This window comes from Lynx canadensis, chromosome X, assembly GCF_007474595.2.
Source record: "Lynx canadensis isolate LIC74 chromosome X, mLynCan4.pri.v2, whole genome shotgun sequence".
Lineage (NCBI taxonomy): Eukaryota > Metazoa > Chordata > Mammalia > Carnivora > Felidae > Lynx > Lynx canadensis.
Window position 1 is genome coordinate 54,308,744 of NC_044321.2, and position 13,894 is coordinate 54,322,637.

Below are 13,894 nucleotides of genomic sequence, written 5' to 3' on the forward strand. Positions count from 1 at the left end.
CTTCCCCATGGCCTCATTTCTCTGTTTCCTTCATTTTTCTGTTTTTCTTTAGTGTTGTCTATACTTTCTATTTCTGCTTTCCTTCTTCTTCTCACATTCCCCACTGTACTCTGCCTTCAACCCCACCTTGCCAATAAAACAATCCTTGTCCAGGTCACCATTGACCTCCATGTGATCAAGTTCACTAGTCACTTCCCAGTCCTTACTTAATCTCTCAATAGCATTCAGTGCCGCTGGCCACTCACTTCGGCTTCTAGAACACTCACCTGTCTTTGCTGTCTCTCTAGATGCTGCTCTTAGTCTTCTTATAGAGGACTCTGCTTTCTGTAACTGATATCTAAATGTTGGAGTGTCCCAAAGCTCAGTCTTGGTCCCTCTTCCCTCTCAACATTTCTTTCCCAGGAGATCTTTCTCCAAATACCATCTATATTCTGGTGACTCTCAAATATTTCTGTCAGACCTCATTCCCAAGCTCAAGATTCATCTTTTCAGCCAGTAGTTAAGTATCTCCTTGGATGTCTGACAGACATCTCAAATGTAGCAGGTCTAAATTCCAACTCCTGAGAGCACCGCTGTCCACTCAAGCCCTGCATCCAGGAATCACCCTTGATTCCTCTTTTCTTTCATCTTCTATATCTAATCCTTCAGCAAGTCCCTCCTCCCTCCACAGTATGTCTCGGATCAGTCTAGTTCCTGCCATCTTTACTGCCACATCCTGTGTGACCTGCCATCACTGCTCACCTGCCAAAGTGCACCAGCCTCCTTCCTTTGCTACCTCCTCTATTCCTTTTGAGAAAAAATTTTGTTTGTTTGTTTAGAGACAGAGAGAGCAAGAGCAGGGGAGGGGAAGAGAGAGAATCCTAAGTAGGCTCTGCACTGTCGGCACAGAGCCCAACATGGGGCTTGAACTCATGAACTGTGAAATCATGACCTGAGCCAAAACCAAGAGTTGGCAGCTTAACCTACTGAGCCACTCAGGCGTCCCCTTTCTCTTCTCTGCAATGCACAGCAGCCAGAAGGACCTTGTGAGCCTTGGGACTCACTTTGTCACTTCTGTGCTCTGTCACTCCTCTGATGGTTTCCCAGCACACTCAGAATGAGGCAAGCTTACATGTTTTATTATGACTGACAAGACTACATCACTCAACTGCTGTTTACTCCTCTTCCCTTTGCTCACTACATTCCAGGCTCCTTTCTTGCTCACTTGCTCACCATGTTTTTTCCTCACTCAACACCTTAATGTTGGTCCTGCCTGGAGCCCTCTTCCCAGGCTCTTGGCATGGACAGCTTCCTCTTGTTCTTCAGGATTCAGTTCAGAGGTCACCACCTCAGAAAGGCCTCTGTTGACCACCTCTCTATGAGTAGCCCCCACCCCTCCAGCCTCTCTTTACCCCATCACCCTGTCTAATGTCTTTCATGGCATTCAGAACCGTATTATCTTGTTTCACACATTGCTTATTGTCTGTTGTCCCCATTAGAGTGTAAACTCCGTGAAGGCAAGGATCATTTTTATCTCGTTCGCTGTTGTAGCCCTAGCATCTGGCACCAAGTAGATGCATGATTAATATTAGTTAAATGAATAAATGGGCTTGCTTTACCAGTAAGACAGAGAGAGGTATGGGATTTCCTGGATGCTCTGTCATCTTACTGCACCTTCCTCTCTCTCCTCTCCTTCTTAAATCCCAAGGAGTGGGCTCCCCTGCTTTGAGCAGTAGGAGGAAATGAGGTGGGGTTTAGCTGCACACTGTCCTTTCTGTCCTCACTCTCTTCCTGATCCCCCCAGTTCATCTTGGGGCAGGGAGGAGTTTCCTTGTCTTAGTACCCAGGATTCAAAGAGGACTGGGCGAGCCCAGCTTGGCTCCTGGCAGCCACCCAAGGCCTCAGGCCTGCCATCTCCCATGGACTTGTATTATTGCTGGGTCCTCTTATCCAGCTCAACCCTCCTTTCCTTCAACCCTGAACTTGTCCCCAATGGTCAGCCTGAGTTCCCTGGGCCCCTTCTTTACTCCAGTCTTGCTCCTTTTGCTCAGCTTTTGCTTTCCTGCCTCCTCCCTTCCCTGCCCCCCCTTTGCAACTCAAGGGCTGCTGGCACTGAATTTCTGACCATACCACTCTCAACTCATCTTAGCTTTTCTCTGCCGTACAGAAGGTCTGTTTCCCCTGGATATTGGCTCTGTGAAGAAGGACCACGGTTTTCTGGACGAGGACTCTTTGGGGGCCCTGTGCAGGTAGGGAGCACTAAGAGCCAGGCCTGGGAGGTCAGGGCCTTGCTTGGAGCTTCTTCATGGAAAGAAACAATCCCTGTCCCCTCTAACAGAGGAGGAGCCCAACTTGTAACAAAGCTCATCTGGTACAGTCACACTGCTCACTCTGTCTTCTGTGTCTGTGACACCTCACCACCCAGGCACTCTAGCTGGAAAGTCAAAATCTGGTGTTGACTCTTTTCTCCCTTCAGTTAGATTCCTGAGACATTCTTCTAATTTTCCCCTTCTCTGCTTACACTGGTTTGGGCCTTGTTTGAGGCCAAACCATGGCTTTTTGGATCCATTACAGTAGCCAACTCACTGGCCTTCCTGCCATGTCCCTCCGCGCCTTGATCCAGCCTCTTTACAGCCACTAGATTCAGTTTCCAAGCAGGAACTCCTCTGCTTAGAGTGTGTAACTGCCTGCAGAGAAAAGTGAAACTTTTTTAGCATGAGGCACCTTTGCAGTATGGCTTTGACCGACCTTATCAGCCTCAGTCTCCTCTGTCACACCAGTACTGGTCAGTTTACTCTTTCCCTCTCTACCTTGTCACAGCCTCTTGTGGAAGCCCAGGATAAGAGTCCTGTTTTTTTTTCCCTCCAGAAACCCATTTCTGACCACCAGGAAGCCTTCTCTGACCGCCCACCCCCTCTTCATGGAAGTTCCTTGCCCCACTCTCTGTGTGCCTGCTGTGTCTTCTAAGTTCCTGAACCTGTGCTGTCTCTCTAGTGGTTTATTCCACATATGTAAGCTTCCAGAGGACAGAAGCCATAATTTTCCTAGCATTGTGTCTGGCACTGAAACCTTCATGAGCACTAGATCTTGGGAGAGGTTTTGATATCTTGAGCATGTAAAGTAGTGGATGGCATCATGGGACTGTTTCGATAGGTTATGCCCTGAAAACTTGGGTTGGGACCCTTGGGTGAACACTGCTTCATTTCCTTATAGAAAGCTGATGACCTTGAACAATTGTGCCTCGATGAAACTGGAAGTTAATTTTCAATGCAAGCAGGTGAGTCATGGCAAGGGTGGGGTCTGGGGTCTTGTGGCACCGTGGGGAACCCAGGATATACATAGACCACTTGCAAAACTAGATCCAGTGTCCTGGGTGTCTGGAATGTACAGAGCAGTGCCTTGCCCCAACCTGAGAGTGAGGTATATGGGGCTCTTATGAGCCTGATGGGTTTTGGCAAGCCTGGTCTAGAGTTTAGAGTGTGAAAATAAGTACCATGGCCACACCAACCCCCCTCAGCACACCTCTCCACACTGAGTTTACTAATAACTTGACCTAGTGATTGCCCTTCCTCAGGGAAATCTATCTGCCTCCACTACTTGCTTTGTGATGATGAGAATTCCTTCACTAGACAGCAGAGACAGAATAATGTGGTGGAAAAATCATGGCCTATATGATCTTAGAAGTCAAGATCCCCAACTGTGTCCACAGGAGGTCTTACATCCCTGAGCCTCGTTTTTCCCATCTCTAAACTCAAGAGGCCTTTCTGACTCTGCCAATGTGGGATTGCAGAAACCGAGAGGACTCTTAGTCCACATGTAGCCCTGGAATGCTGGCCTGATGACCTCATCTTTCCATGGGGTCAGGCTTTGTTAGTTTCCTCTGGAGCTTTCTCCACCAGAGGTCTGGAGCCAGGAGGGTCAGCTAAGCAGCCAAAACCCTGGCCTGGGAAGCAGGAAACCCCTGGGGCCTGATCCCACCTCTGCCACTGACTACTCAGTGGCCTTGAGCAAGCCTCTTCCCCTCTCTGGGCCTTCATTTCCCCATATTGCAAAATAGAAAATTAGAAAATCTAAAATCTCCTTTTAGTTCTGGCATTCTGTGATTCCAATCTAAGACTATAGCCTAGAGACTTGGGAGGCTGCTGAGGACAGGTCAAGACACCTGGATTCTAACCCTGGCTCTGTCACTGACTTACTACAAGACATTGGATGACCTTAGGCAAATGACTTCTCATTTGTGGGTCTTAGTTTCCCTATCTGTAAAATGAGGAGGGATTAGATTAATTCGATGACCATTACCATCCATCTGGGCTCTGTCTCTGACTCCTGGCTTACTCTGGTACTCCAGAGCCAGCTCCACATCTAGGACATGTCTTGAGTCAGAAAGTGGCGCCCTTTATCTCAAGGTCCTCTAAGAGTTTGGAGGCAGGGAGTGGAGTACAAACAAGCACTTGAGGACTATTATGACCTGACCCTGTGGCTCCCTCCCCAGAATGAAGACTCAGAAGAGGAAGAGCAGTGTACCATCAGCAACCACTGGGCTTTCAAGCGTGAAAGTAAATGTTGGTCTCGTGTAGGCTCCTCTGACCTACTGGCCCCACCAAGCCCTGGCCTGCCAGTGACCTCCAGCTGTGAGAGCGTCCTCACTGAGCTTAGTGCCACTTCCCTGCCAGCCATCACTGTGAGCCTATTGCCTGAGCCAGCAGACCTGCCCTTGCTAAGCTGTGCCCCCAGACCAAATGACCAGCCATTCCTCAGCCCCACCCAGGGCCAAGAGGATCTCCAGGACAAAGCCAAGAAGCGCCGTTCTCGTAGCTTCCTTAAGCACCTTGATTCTCTGAGGCGGAAGGAAAAGGGTGGCAGCCAGCAAACAGAGCCTGAGCGTAGCCCAGCCACCTCAAAGACCACCAAAGCCTCCTCTTTCTGCAGTCGCCGTGGCTTCCTCTCAGCTGGATTCTATAGGGCCAAGAATAGGACAGCCACCTCAGCTGGTGACAGTGGCACTAAGGCTCAGAGGGCTTGGGAAGCCTGGCCTGTGGCCATGTTTCGGCATCCTCCGCAGGTGCACCGGGGTGACTGCCTCGTGCATGTGCCCAGGGACCACAAACCAGGCACATTCCCTCGCTCCCTGTCCATTGAGAGCCTATTTCCTGAGGATGGACACCGCCTGGCAGATTGGCAGCCAGGTAGGCCCTGGGGCTATGAAGGGCGCCGGGGCTCCTGTGGCTCCACAGGCAGCCATGCCAGCACCTATGACAACATGCCTGAGCTATACCCAGCTGAGCCTGTACTGGCTGGGCCTGAAGCTGAAGATGAGGAGGGTGGGGGCAACTATGCCCACCTAGATGACATTCTCCAGCATGTGTGGGGGCTGCAGCAACGGGTAGAGCTCTGGTCTCAGGCCATCTACCCAGACCTGGGGACTAGAGATAAGGAAGAGGAAGAAGAGGAGGAGGTCACTTCATCAGTAAAAGTAGCCACAGTTGAGGTTGAAAGGCAGGCTGAGTCTCTGGCCCAATCAGAGGCTCTGACCCATAGAGAGTCCTCAGCTCTGGGCCAGGCTGATGTTCATCCAGTAGTCCCAGCTCAGGTTCAGGCTCAGGCTCAGGCTGAGTCCCTGGAACAGGCACAGGCCGAGGCCCCACGCCCAGCCCAGGATAATGAGCAGGAGGCAAATTCAGGTGGGGAACCAACCTCTGCCTCCAGCCTGTCTGTGGAAGAAGGACACTCCATTTATGACACTGTGGCCTCCTCCAGTGAACTGGACAGTAGTGGAAACTCTGTGAATGAGGCTGAGGCTGCAGGCTCACCAGCTGGACTTCAGGCATCAGCACCACGTGAACGACGAGATTCAGGCGTTGGGGCCTCACTGACTAGACCGTGCAGGTGGGAGTTTTGAGTAAGGGTGGGGACAGAGGACTCTGTTGTGTCTCTTTGTCCTGCTCCCCATCCTTCATCCTCCCTTTCTTCTTTCCCCTCTCTCCCATCCCTCCCTCTCTCCTCTACACAACTCTTTTTCAAGGCACTAAGAAGTGCCCAGGCCCAGGGACAGGTTCTTGATTGCCTCCAGGTTAAGTTCAGGGCTTACCTCTGCCATGGCCTTGAACAAATTCTAGCTCCACTTTGGGCATTTTTTCCCCATGAGTAAATCATAGGTGTTAGAGGACATGGTCTCTGGTCCCCAGATTTACCATTCTGGGCTCTCAGAACAGCCCCTACACTGCAGTCTTGGAGGGATAAGGGGCTGGTACTGCTTGCTGACACTAGATGGGCCTGAGCTCTGTGCCACCCTCCCTGATAGCTTCTTGGCCACTTGGCAGTCCTGGAAACTAAAATTAAGGTTTACCACCCTGGGACCCAGTAGCAATGCTGACAGTAGTCACATCTCCCTCCCTGCATTTGTTTTCTTTGGGGAGAATAAAGGGATCAGAAGAAGTCACCATTTCCTAAGGCTTATCCAAACCTGCTCCTCTGGCCCTTCTGCACTTCCTCATCTTTCACCAGGAAGCTCCGTTGGCACAGCTTCCAGAACTCCCACCGGCCTAGCCTCAACTCAGAGTCACTGGAGATCAACCGGCAGTTTGCTGGCCAGATCCACCTCCTGCACAAGGGCTCACTTCTGCGGCTCACTGCCTTCATGGAGAAGTACACTGTGCCCCACAAACCAGGATGGGTCTGGTGAGTGCTCCTGGGCCATGGTGTGTGGGGAGCTTCTCATCCAGGTGCTGGCCCCCTCCCTGTCCCCACTCCAGGACCCTAGAAGGGTCATCCCCTGAAGGTGGGTGCGAGAAGGTGGAGCCCAGAAGCCAATAGTGTTGGGAAGCTGGAGGGGCCATGGCCTGAGAGGTCAGCATGGCTTGCATATGTCTGTGGGGAATGCTCATGAGACATGCATGAGTGTGTGCCATGTGTGAGGAGGAGTGGGGGTAGTGGACCTTAGGTCCTTGAGCTGTAACTCCTCCATCCCAACTTCCAGGCTGTTACCAGTGAGATTGTCCTAAAATTCATCTTTGGTTGCTGCTCTCCTGATAAACACCCTTCTGTCCCACCCACCCCCCACCGCCCCTCAACTGCCAAAGAATAGGGCCTAGCTTCCTTCCCATGATGATCCTTTCATGTTCCGGCCCTGCCCTTGCTGTTGGGTTCTCTAGCCTGCCACTCTCAAGCACTACCACCATATAGGCCACTAAAGTTGTTGCCCTTCCCTGAATGTGCTATACTCTTTTTTCCTACCTCTTTGCCTTTGTCCATGCTGTTCTCTCTGCCTGGAATGCCTTTTCCCCATTTCTCCTCTGGGACAACACCTACCTATCCCTCATGAGCCTGCTGAATTTCCACATCCTCCCTGAAGCCTTCTCTGATCCACTAGGTATAGTTCCCCTTCCTCATGGGTCTTCCCCTAAGTTCTTGGTCCACTCCTGGCCACATATATTGTCATTTCCTGTCGACACAGTTATCTCCTTAATCAGAGAGCTCCTTGTATTCCTCTGTGACTCCCTTGGGCCAGGCCCACAGCAGGTGCTCAGTGAATGTTGACTCTGGGGATGTGTTTTTTACTCCCCTCACCCCTGCCTGAGCCCCCTGAGACTACAGAGTCTCCAAGCTGTGTCTGGGCCTACCCCACACCCCTCACAGATCTCTTGTCATTCCCCCAAACAGGTCAGTGCCCAAGTTCATGAAAAGGAATAAGACCCCAGACTACCGGGGCCAGCACGTGTTTGGGGTGCCACCCCTCATCCACGTGCAGCGCACAGGCCAGCCACTGCCACAGAGCATTCAGCAAGCCATGCGCTACTTGCGCAGCCAGTGCCTGGACCAGGTGAGCCCTGCCAGGGAACCTACAGAGAAATGACACTGGGGAAGAAATCCAAAACTGAGGAATTTGGTGGGGAGCTGCTATGGCCTTTCTGGCCCACTAGAGACCTTTCTGAGCCTTAGGAAGGCCCAGCAAGGATGGAGCTGAAGCTCCTCTCAGCCAAGCTCTCTGCCAGCTTATTTCCAGCCCGGGCACTGTAGGGCCCATCTTTAGGAGCCTGCTTTAGGTCCCTCTCTTCCTGCTCATTCCCACTAAAACCATATTTCTTCTTGACCCTAAGGCTATAAAAATGCTTCTCTTTGGTTTTGCCATTTTTCTCCTACCCTGCCCAGCAGGAAACCTTCCAGGCTTGGAAGTCTCTAGGGTGGCCTACTCTCCTGACACCTGATCCAGGGCTGGCCTCATAATCTTCCTCCCCACCCCACCCTTGTCCTGCATGTCTCCCTCCCTCCCTTCCCTGCATGGGCCAGGTGGGCATCTTCCGCAAGTCTGGGGTGAAGTCCAGGATCCAGAACCTGCGCCAAATGAATGAGACCTCCCCTGACAATGTTTGCTATGAGGGCCAGTCGGCCTATGATGTGGCTGACCTGCTGAAGCAGTATTTCCGGGACCTACCAGAGCCTATCTTCACCAGCAAGCTCACCACCACTTTCCTGCAGATCTACCAGCGTGAGTCACCTGCACCTGTCCCCAGCAACCTGCCCCATTCTCAATCTCTCCGAATCCTGGGGCTTGTGAAAGCTAAACCTGGTGTGAGCAAATATAGCCACATCCATGAGCTCATTGGAAGATTTGCTATCCAGAGTTGGAAAGGCCCTTGGAAGGAGATCATGTTCTAGTCCCCAAACCCATTATATGGAAAGATAGACTGAGGCCTTGAGGAAAGGCAGGGGCTTACCTAAGGTGACATTGTATATTAGAGTGGGGCTTTATCCCCTCTTTTACCCAGAGACATCCCAGATCCCATCTTTACCCTTTCCTCTCACTGACTGACTTCCCTTGGGACTGCTGTGCTCTCTGAATCCCTAGAAGCAGGAGACTTGCTTCCAGAAGCTCTAGGGGAATAAGAAAGCTGTTCTGCCATTCCTTCCTCACAGTCCTCCCCAAGGATCAATGGTTGGCAGCAGCACAAGCCGCCACCTTGTTGCTCCCCGATGAGAACCGAGAGGTCCTACAGACCCTGCTCTATTTCCTAAGTGACATTGCCTCTGCTGAAGAAAACCAGATGACAGCTGGCAACCTAGCAGTGTGCCTGGCACCTTCCATCTTCCATCTCAACGTCTCCAAGAAGGATGGCACCTCACCCAGGTGAAACATGGCAGTGTGTGGCAGGGCCAGGCAGGGAGGGTTTGGGCCTCTTTGGACTGTTGGTCCTTGATGGCCAGTCCTACAGTTCCCCAGCATCACCACAAGGGGTCAGCCTGACAGTTCAGGGGCCTGAAACTGGTTGGATGTTTTGAAGCAGGGCCTTCTAAAGAGCAGCAGGTTGTTTTGTGTTTAGGGGAGCTAGAAGCCAACCAGTCAGCCATCTTGTCTTGTGCCCATGTGCCATCCTCTCCTCCCTGCCCTTCCCTCTAGGATCAGGAACAAACGCAGCATCGTTGGCCGGCCAGGCCCTAGGGACCTGAGTGAGAACATGGCTGCTACTCAGGGCCTATCACACATGATCAATGACTGCAAGAAACTTTTCCAAGTGAGTAACTCTAGGCTCACACCTGGAGGAACTATCAGGCCAGAGATTTTTACCCCAAGTCAGGGGTAGGGGCCCAACTTGATGCATGCCCCTCAACTTCCAACTCTTTTCCTACAAGGTTTCTCATCTATCTCACTGCAGTAGTCAGGCTTCTCTACCCCCGTAACATGGACCTGAAAGATCCCATGGGCTCTGGGAATGATGGTCTCTCACCCCCTGTTTCTCCCCATGGCCCTAGTGTATGTGTGCTCTCCCAGGTTCCCCAGGACATGGTGCTGCAACTGTGTGGTTCCTACAGTGCAGCTGAGCTCAGCTTTCCTGGCCCAGCTCTGGCTGAGCTGCGGCAGGCCCAAGCTGCAGGCATGAGCCTGAGCCTCTACATGGAAGAAAGTGTCCAAGAACTGCTGCGTGATGCTGCTGAGCGCTTCAAGGGCTGGATGAGTATGCCAGGGCCCCAGCACACGGAGCTGGCTTGCCGGAAAGTGAGTAGCACGCTGCCAGTGGTTGCCATGGGGCTGGGAGAGGGCGTGGTGCATGCAAGGGAGGCCAAGAATCCCAAACGAAGGAGCTCCCCAGCCAGTGTCACTGTGCCTCGGCTTGATCCTGGAAGGTGTAAGCCAGCAAAGCAAGTTCCTTAAGGAGTCAAGAACCAAATGAGACCAGGGGCCCTCATTTGGGCATTGCCTGACAGAATTCCTGTACCAAATCTCCATTCCAGACAGGTCACTATTTGCAGAGCCTCACCTCCAGTATCTTTCTGCACCATGGTCATGCTGAGCTCCTTACACTTCCACCTTTGTGCTTCTGCCCCTGCTTTCCTGCTGCCTGGACTGACCTTCCCCAAGCGTTAAATTTCCCAAGCCACTTTTAGCCTTGACTTGATATGCACTCTCCTTCATTCAGAGCCTCCTGTCATGTCCCAAACTGGAGATGACTTCTCTCTGTCCTCCTCTTGGCACTAGCCATCTTCTTTCTTGGATTCTGATTACAAGTAAGACTGCAAGCCTGAGGTTTGCCATGTATAAACCCGTCTAAAATCTCCCTTAAGGGATCAGGATGAGAAGCTCGTGCAGTGCCTGACACATACAAAAGACTCACTAAGTGGCAGCTTTGATTGCTGTGCCCATGTTCTACTTCCTGCACTAGATGGTGAGTTCCTTGAGGATGATCACCATCTTCTCTTCCTGTTCACTTCTAGGAATTCCAAGCTCTGAGTCCATTTCGTGGTAGAGCCTACTAGGCCCCAGAGAACTTGTGTCTCATCATCTCTTTGTGCTTTTGACTAGGTGGAGAAGCAGATGTCCAAAGAGGAGAGAGAGGACAGGGAACACAGGGAAGGCCTGTCTGGATCTGGCTGGGGTTAGCACAGTAGCCCTGCAACCTTCCCTTTTCAGGGGCTAAAGTGAGGGCAGGCTGGAACTGGGGGGTGGAGTGGCTGTTCTCCAGCTCTGACAGTTGTCCCCTGTCCCCACTCCTGTGGCTCCCAGGCGTCCGATGGGCATCCCCTGCGTGTGTGGAAGGTGTCCACAGAGGTAGCAGCCCCTCCGGCTGTAGTGCTGCACCGTGTTCTGCGGGAGCGGGCCCTCTGGGATGAGGACCTGCTGCGGGCCCAGGTGTTGGAAGCCCTGATGCCGGGTGTGGAGCTGTACCACTATGTCACTGACAGCATGGCACCCCATCCTTGCCGCGACTTTGTGGTGCTCCGGTGAGGGCTTCTGGTTGTCATCCTGATGCGCTTGGGGAACCAGGGAGGTGCAGTGGGAGCAGACACCAGGAATGTGAACGTATGTGTCTCTTCCCCACAGGATGTGGCGCTCCGACCTGCCCCGTGGTGGCTGTCTGCTTGTTTCCCAGTCCCTGGATCCCGAGCAACCTGTGCCAGAGTCAGGGGTGAGGGCCATGATGCTCACTTCCCAGTACCTCATGGAGCCTTGTGGCTTGGGCCGCTCCCGGCTCACTCACATCTGCCGTGCTGATCTCAGGTACCAGGCCCCTTTAGCCCTGGCACTTTCCCCACCTCTGCCCCATGCCATTGATCCCGGGAGGCTGGGGGAAAGCCCTTTCTTCCTCCTGGGAAGGGCTCCAGGGAAGAACCCATAGCTCATGCCTGCCTGCTTCTACCTCCCCAGGGGCCGTTCTCCTGACTGGTACAACAAAGTCTTTGGGCATCTGTGTGCCATGGAAGTGGCAAAGATCCGGGACTCCTTCCCCACCCTGCAGGCAGCTGGCCCTGAGACAAAACTGTGAGCCTCAGCTTGGTCCAAAGGTGGCGCCACCCAGGCCCCCTGGCACCAAGGGAGTAAGGGGATAAAGAGAGCAGAGCAGCCCCCAGATGTTGCTTCCAGGGGCGGAGCCAGGCTCTTGAAGATCCCACTGACTGTCCCCTTTACTTCCTGAAGCTCCTCCATACATTCAGGGGAGAAAAAGAGAATTTCAGTGCCCCATCTCCAGTCCACCTCCACCCCCAAGCCTGTGGTCTGTCCTCCCGAGAGAGAGGAGTCATTTTAGGAACAAGAAGACTGCTGCTGCTCTCCAGGCCCACAGAGCCACCATCAGTCTGAAGCCTTACCAGCTCCCCCACCTGCAGGGGAAGGAGGTAGAGAGCAATATTTGCTTCCAACTCCTTGCCTCTCTGAGAGGGCAAGCCATCCTGTCTGGTGCTAGCATCCCCTTGAGGTTGGCAGGCGGCTCTGGTCCTGCCTTGGGGCCTAATAGTGGCCCTGAACTGGTTTTTCCACAGAAATTAGACAAGATGAGCACAGGGCAGCTACAAGCACTATGAGCTGTTTTATTTGTGTAAATACAATGCTGATTTTTATGAGGCTGATTTAAAGAGTGAGCACTGACAGGTTCCTAGTAGGTGACATGACAATTTTGGCTAGCTTGGGATATGGTAGTGGGGGGAGGTGGCTTCCTTTCTCAGGTCTCAGGAGATCAATGAACCAGTCTCCCCAGTTTGGGCCCCATACTTTATCTGCCACTCTCTGGTGTCCTGTGCAGCCTGTGGTCACACACTCTTTTGTCTGGAGAGCAAACAAGCTCACTCCCACCACACAGGCCAAGCAAAAACAGATGGTGGTAAAAAGAGACACACATCTGTATCTGTGTCTCTTCTCCTGATCTTCCTGCCTGTGGTAGCTGGCTGACATAACAGCCCCTTCCTCAAGCAGAGACCAGGCCCCTGCCTGAGGCAGCCAGCCAGCCAGATAGAAGGGCCTAGTGTCATTTCAGCCAGCTGGGGCTTGATCCAAACCTGATCCATCCTACCCAGCAGCTATCTTGGCTTATGTGGAATTTCCAATGACATTCAAATGCCAACTAGTGCTTTATTTTTCTTTCAGCAAAATAAACTGGAGTGAGATGGATCCCAGGCAATATTGTAACTTTTTAAGCCTTTTTTATTTCTACCTATAAATACTGTACAGTCAGAATAATATATGTATATATGTATACATGTATACATGCACATGCATGTATACATGTATACATATATACATGCACATCTATATATGCACACATATTCTGTCCAGACTATATTATAATCTGTGGGTATGAGCAGGGGTCTTGAAAGCCTAAGGGGGCAGGGCATTTAAGATGAGGGAGGTGGAGACCAGGAACCATGTGACCCCTCAGCAGAACAATAAAGCATTACTAGAGATCCACTCTGGCTGTGTGGCTGTCTTCACTGAGATGATGGGTTAGGAACTGAGGGCGGGTTACAATGTGGGCTTCATGTTAGGATCAGAAACACTCTAGGACTCAAGGGAAGGCCATAGGAGGAATGGGGAGGGCCTCAGCGCTTCTCTTTGGGAGGCAATTTGGGGGTGGGGGAGGTGGGACTCCAAGAACCCAGGGCCTGGGCAGAAGCTGCAGATCCCATCCCCTGATCTGGCCAGGGTTCCCAGTCTGAGTGGCCCACAAGCATGATCTCAGGCATGCTGACAGTGGCCCTGGGGAGAGATGTCCCTGGCTATGTTGTCCTTCCTTCACCTGGTACACACAGTCTAAGCTTAAGGATGAAGAGTGGAAACCCAGCCCTGGATGGCTACAAGACCGTTTTCTCCATAAGCCAGCCTAAGAGAGGTTAGAGTGCCTGAAAGCAACCTCTGGTCTGGCTCTAGTAGCCTGCAAATCCCAGGGGGCTAGAAAGTCCCCCTTGTCTTTACTTCTTCATAGGAAAAGGCTTTCTTTGACACACTTCTGTAGCCATAAAGTTTCTAAGCTCCTAAGGGCAGCTAGAGAGGGAGGATAGGCTTTGCAATTCAATCTATATTTGCACCCATAGAGTGGTATTGACTAGCCTGGGGTAAACATCCTGCTGTTCTCCCTCTACCGGAACCTCAGCCTCCTCGTAGGCCAAACAGGCTAGTGAAACCTGGGCACAAGCCTGGATCAGTAAGTGTTCA

General features: G+C 52.1%; 1 protein-coding gene across 5 annotated transcripts in view; it reads left to right on the forward strand.

Moving 5' to 3' along the window:
* The window catches only part of STARD8 (StAR related lipid transfer domain containing 8), a 37,816-nt gene extending 24,666 nt beyond the window's left edge, over positions 1 to 13,150 (forward strand). For 3 of the 5 annotated variants that reach the window (XM_030305447.1, XM_030305448.1, XM_030305443.1), the window contains 12 exons: positions 2,147 to 2,228; positions 3,193 to 3,256; positions 4,472 to 5,865; positions 6,484 to 6,657; positions 7,639 to 7,798; positions 8,266 to 8,464; positions 8,893 to 9,103; positions 9,374 to 9,488; positions 9,746 to 9,970; positions 10,976 to 11,193; positions 11,294 to 11,470; positions 11,618 to 13,150. In XM_030305447.1, coding sequence (XP_030161307.1) covers positions 2,147 to 2,228; positions 3,193 to 3,256; positions 4,472 to 5,865; positions 6,484 to 6,657; positions 7,639 to 7,798; positions 8,266 to 8,464; positions 8,893 to 9,103; positions 9,374 to 9,488; positions 9,746 to 9,970; positions 10,976 to 11,193; positions 11,294 to 11,470; positions 11,618 to 11,735 — 3,137 coding nt within the window. In that variant the 3' untranslated portion in view covers positions 11,736 to 13,150. The remainder of the gene's footprint in view (positions 1 to 2,146; positions 2,229 to 3,192; positions 3,257 to 4,471; positions 5,866 to 6,483; positions 6,658 to 7,638; positions 7,799 to 8,265; positions 8,465 to 8,892; positions 9,104 to 9,373; positions 9,489 to 9,745; positions 9,971 to 10,975; positions 11,194 to 11,293; positions 11,471 to 11,617) is intronic. The other 2 variants (XM_030305445.1, XM_032592110.1) reach the window with 2 other exon arrangements.
* The last annotated feature ends 744 nt before the right edge of the window (positions 13,151 to 13,894 follow it).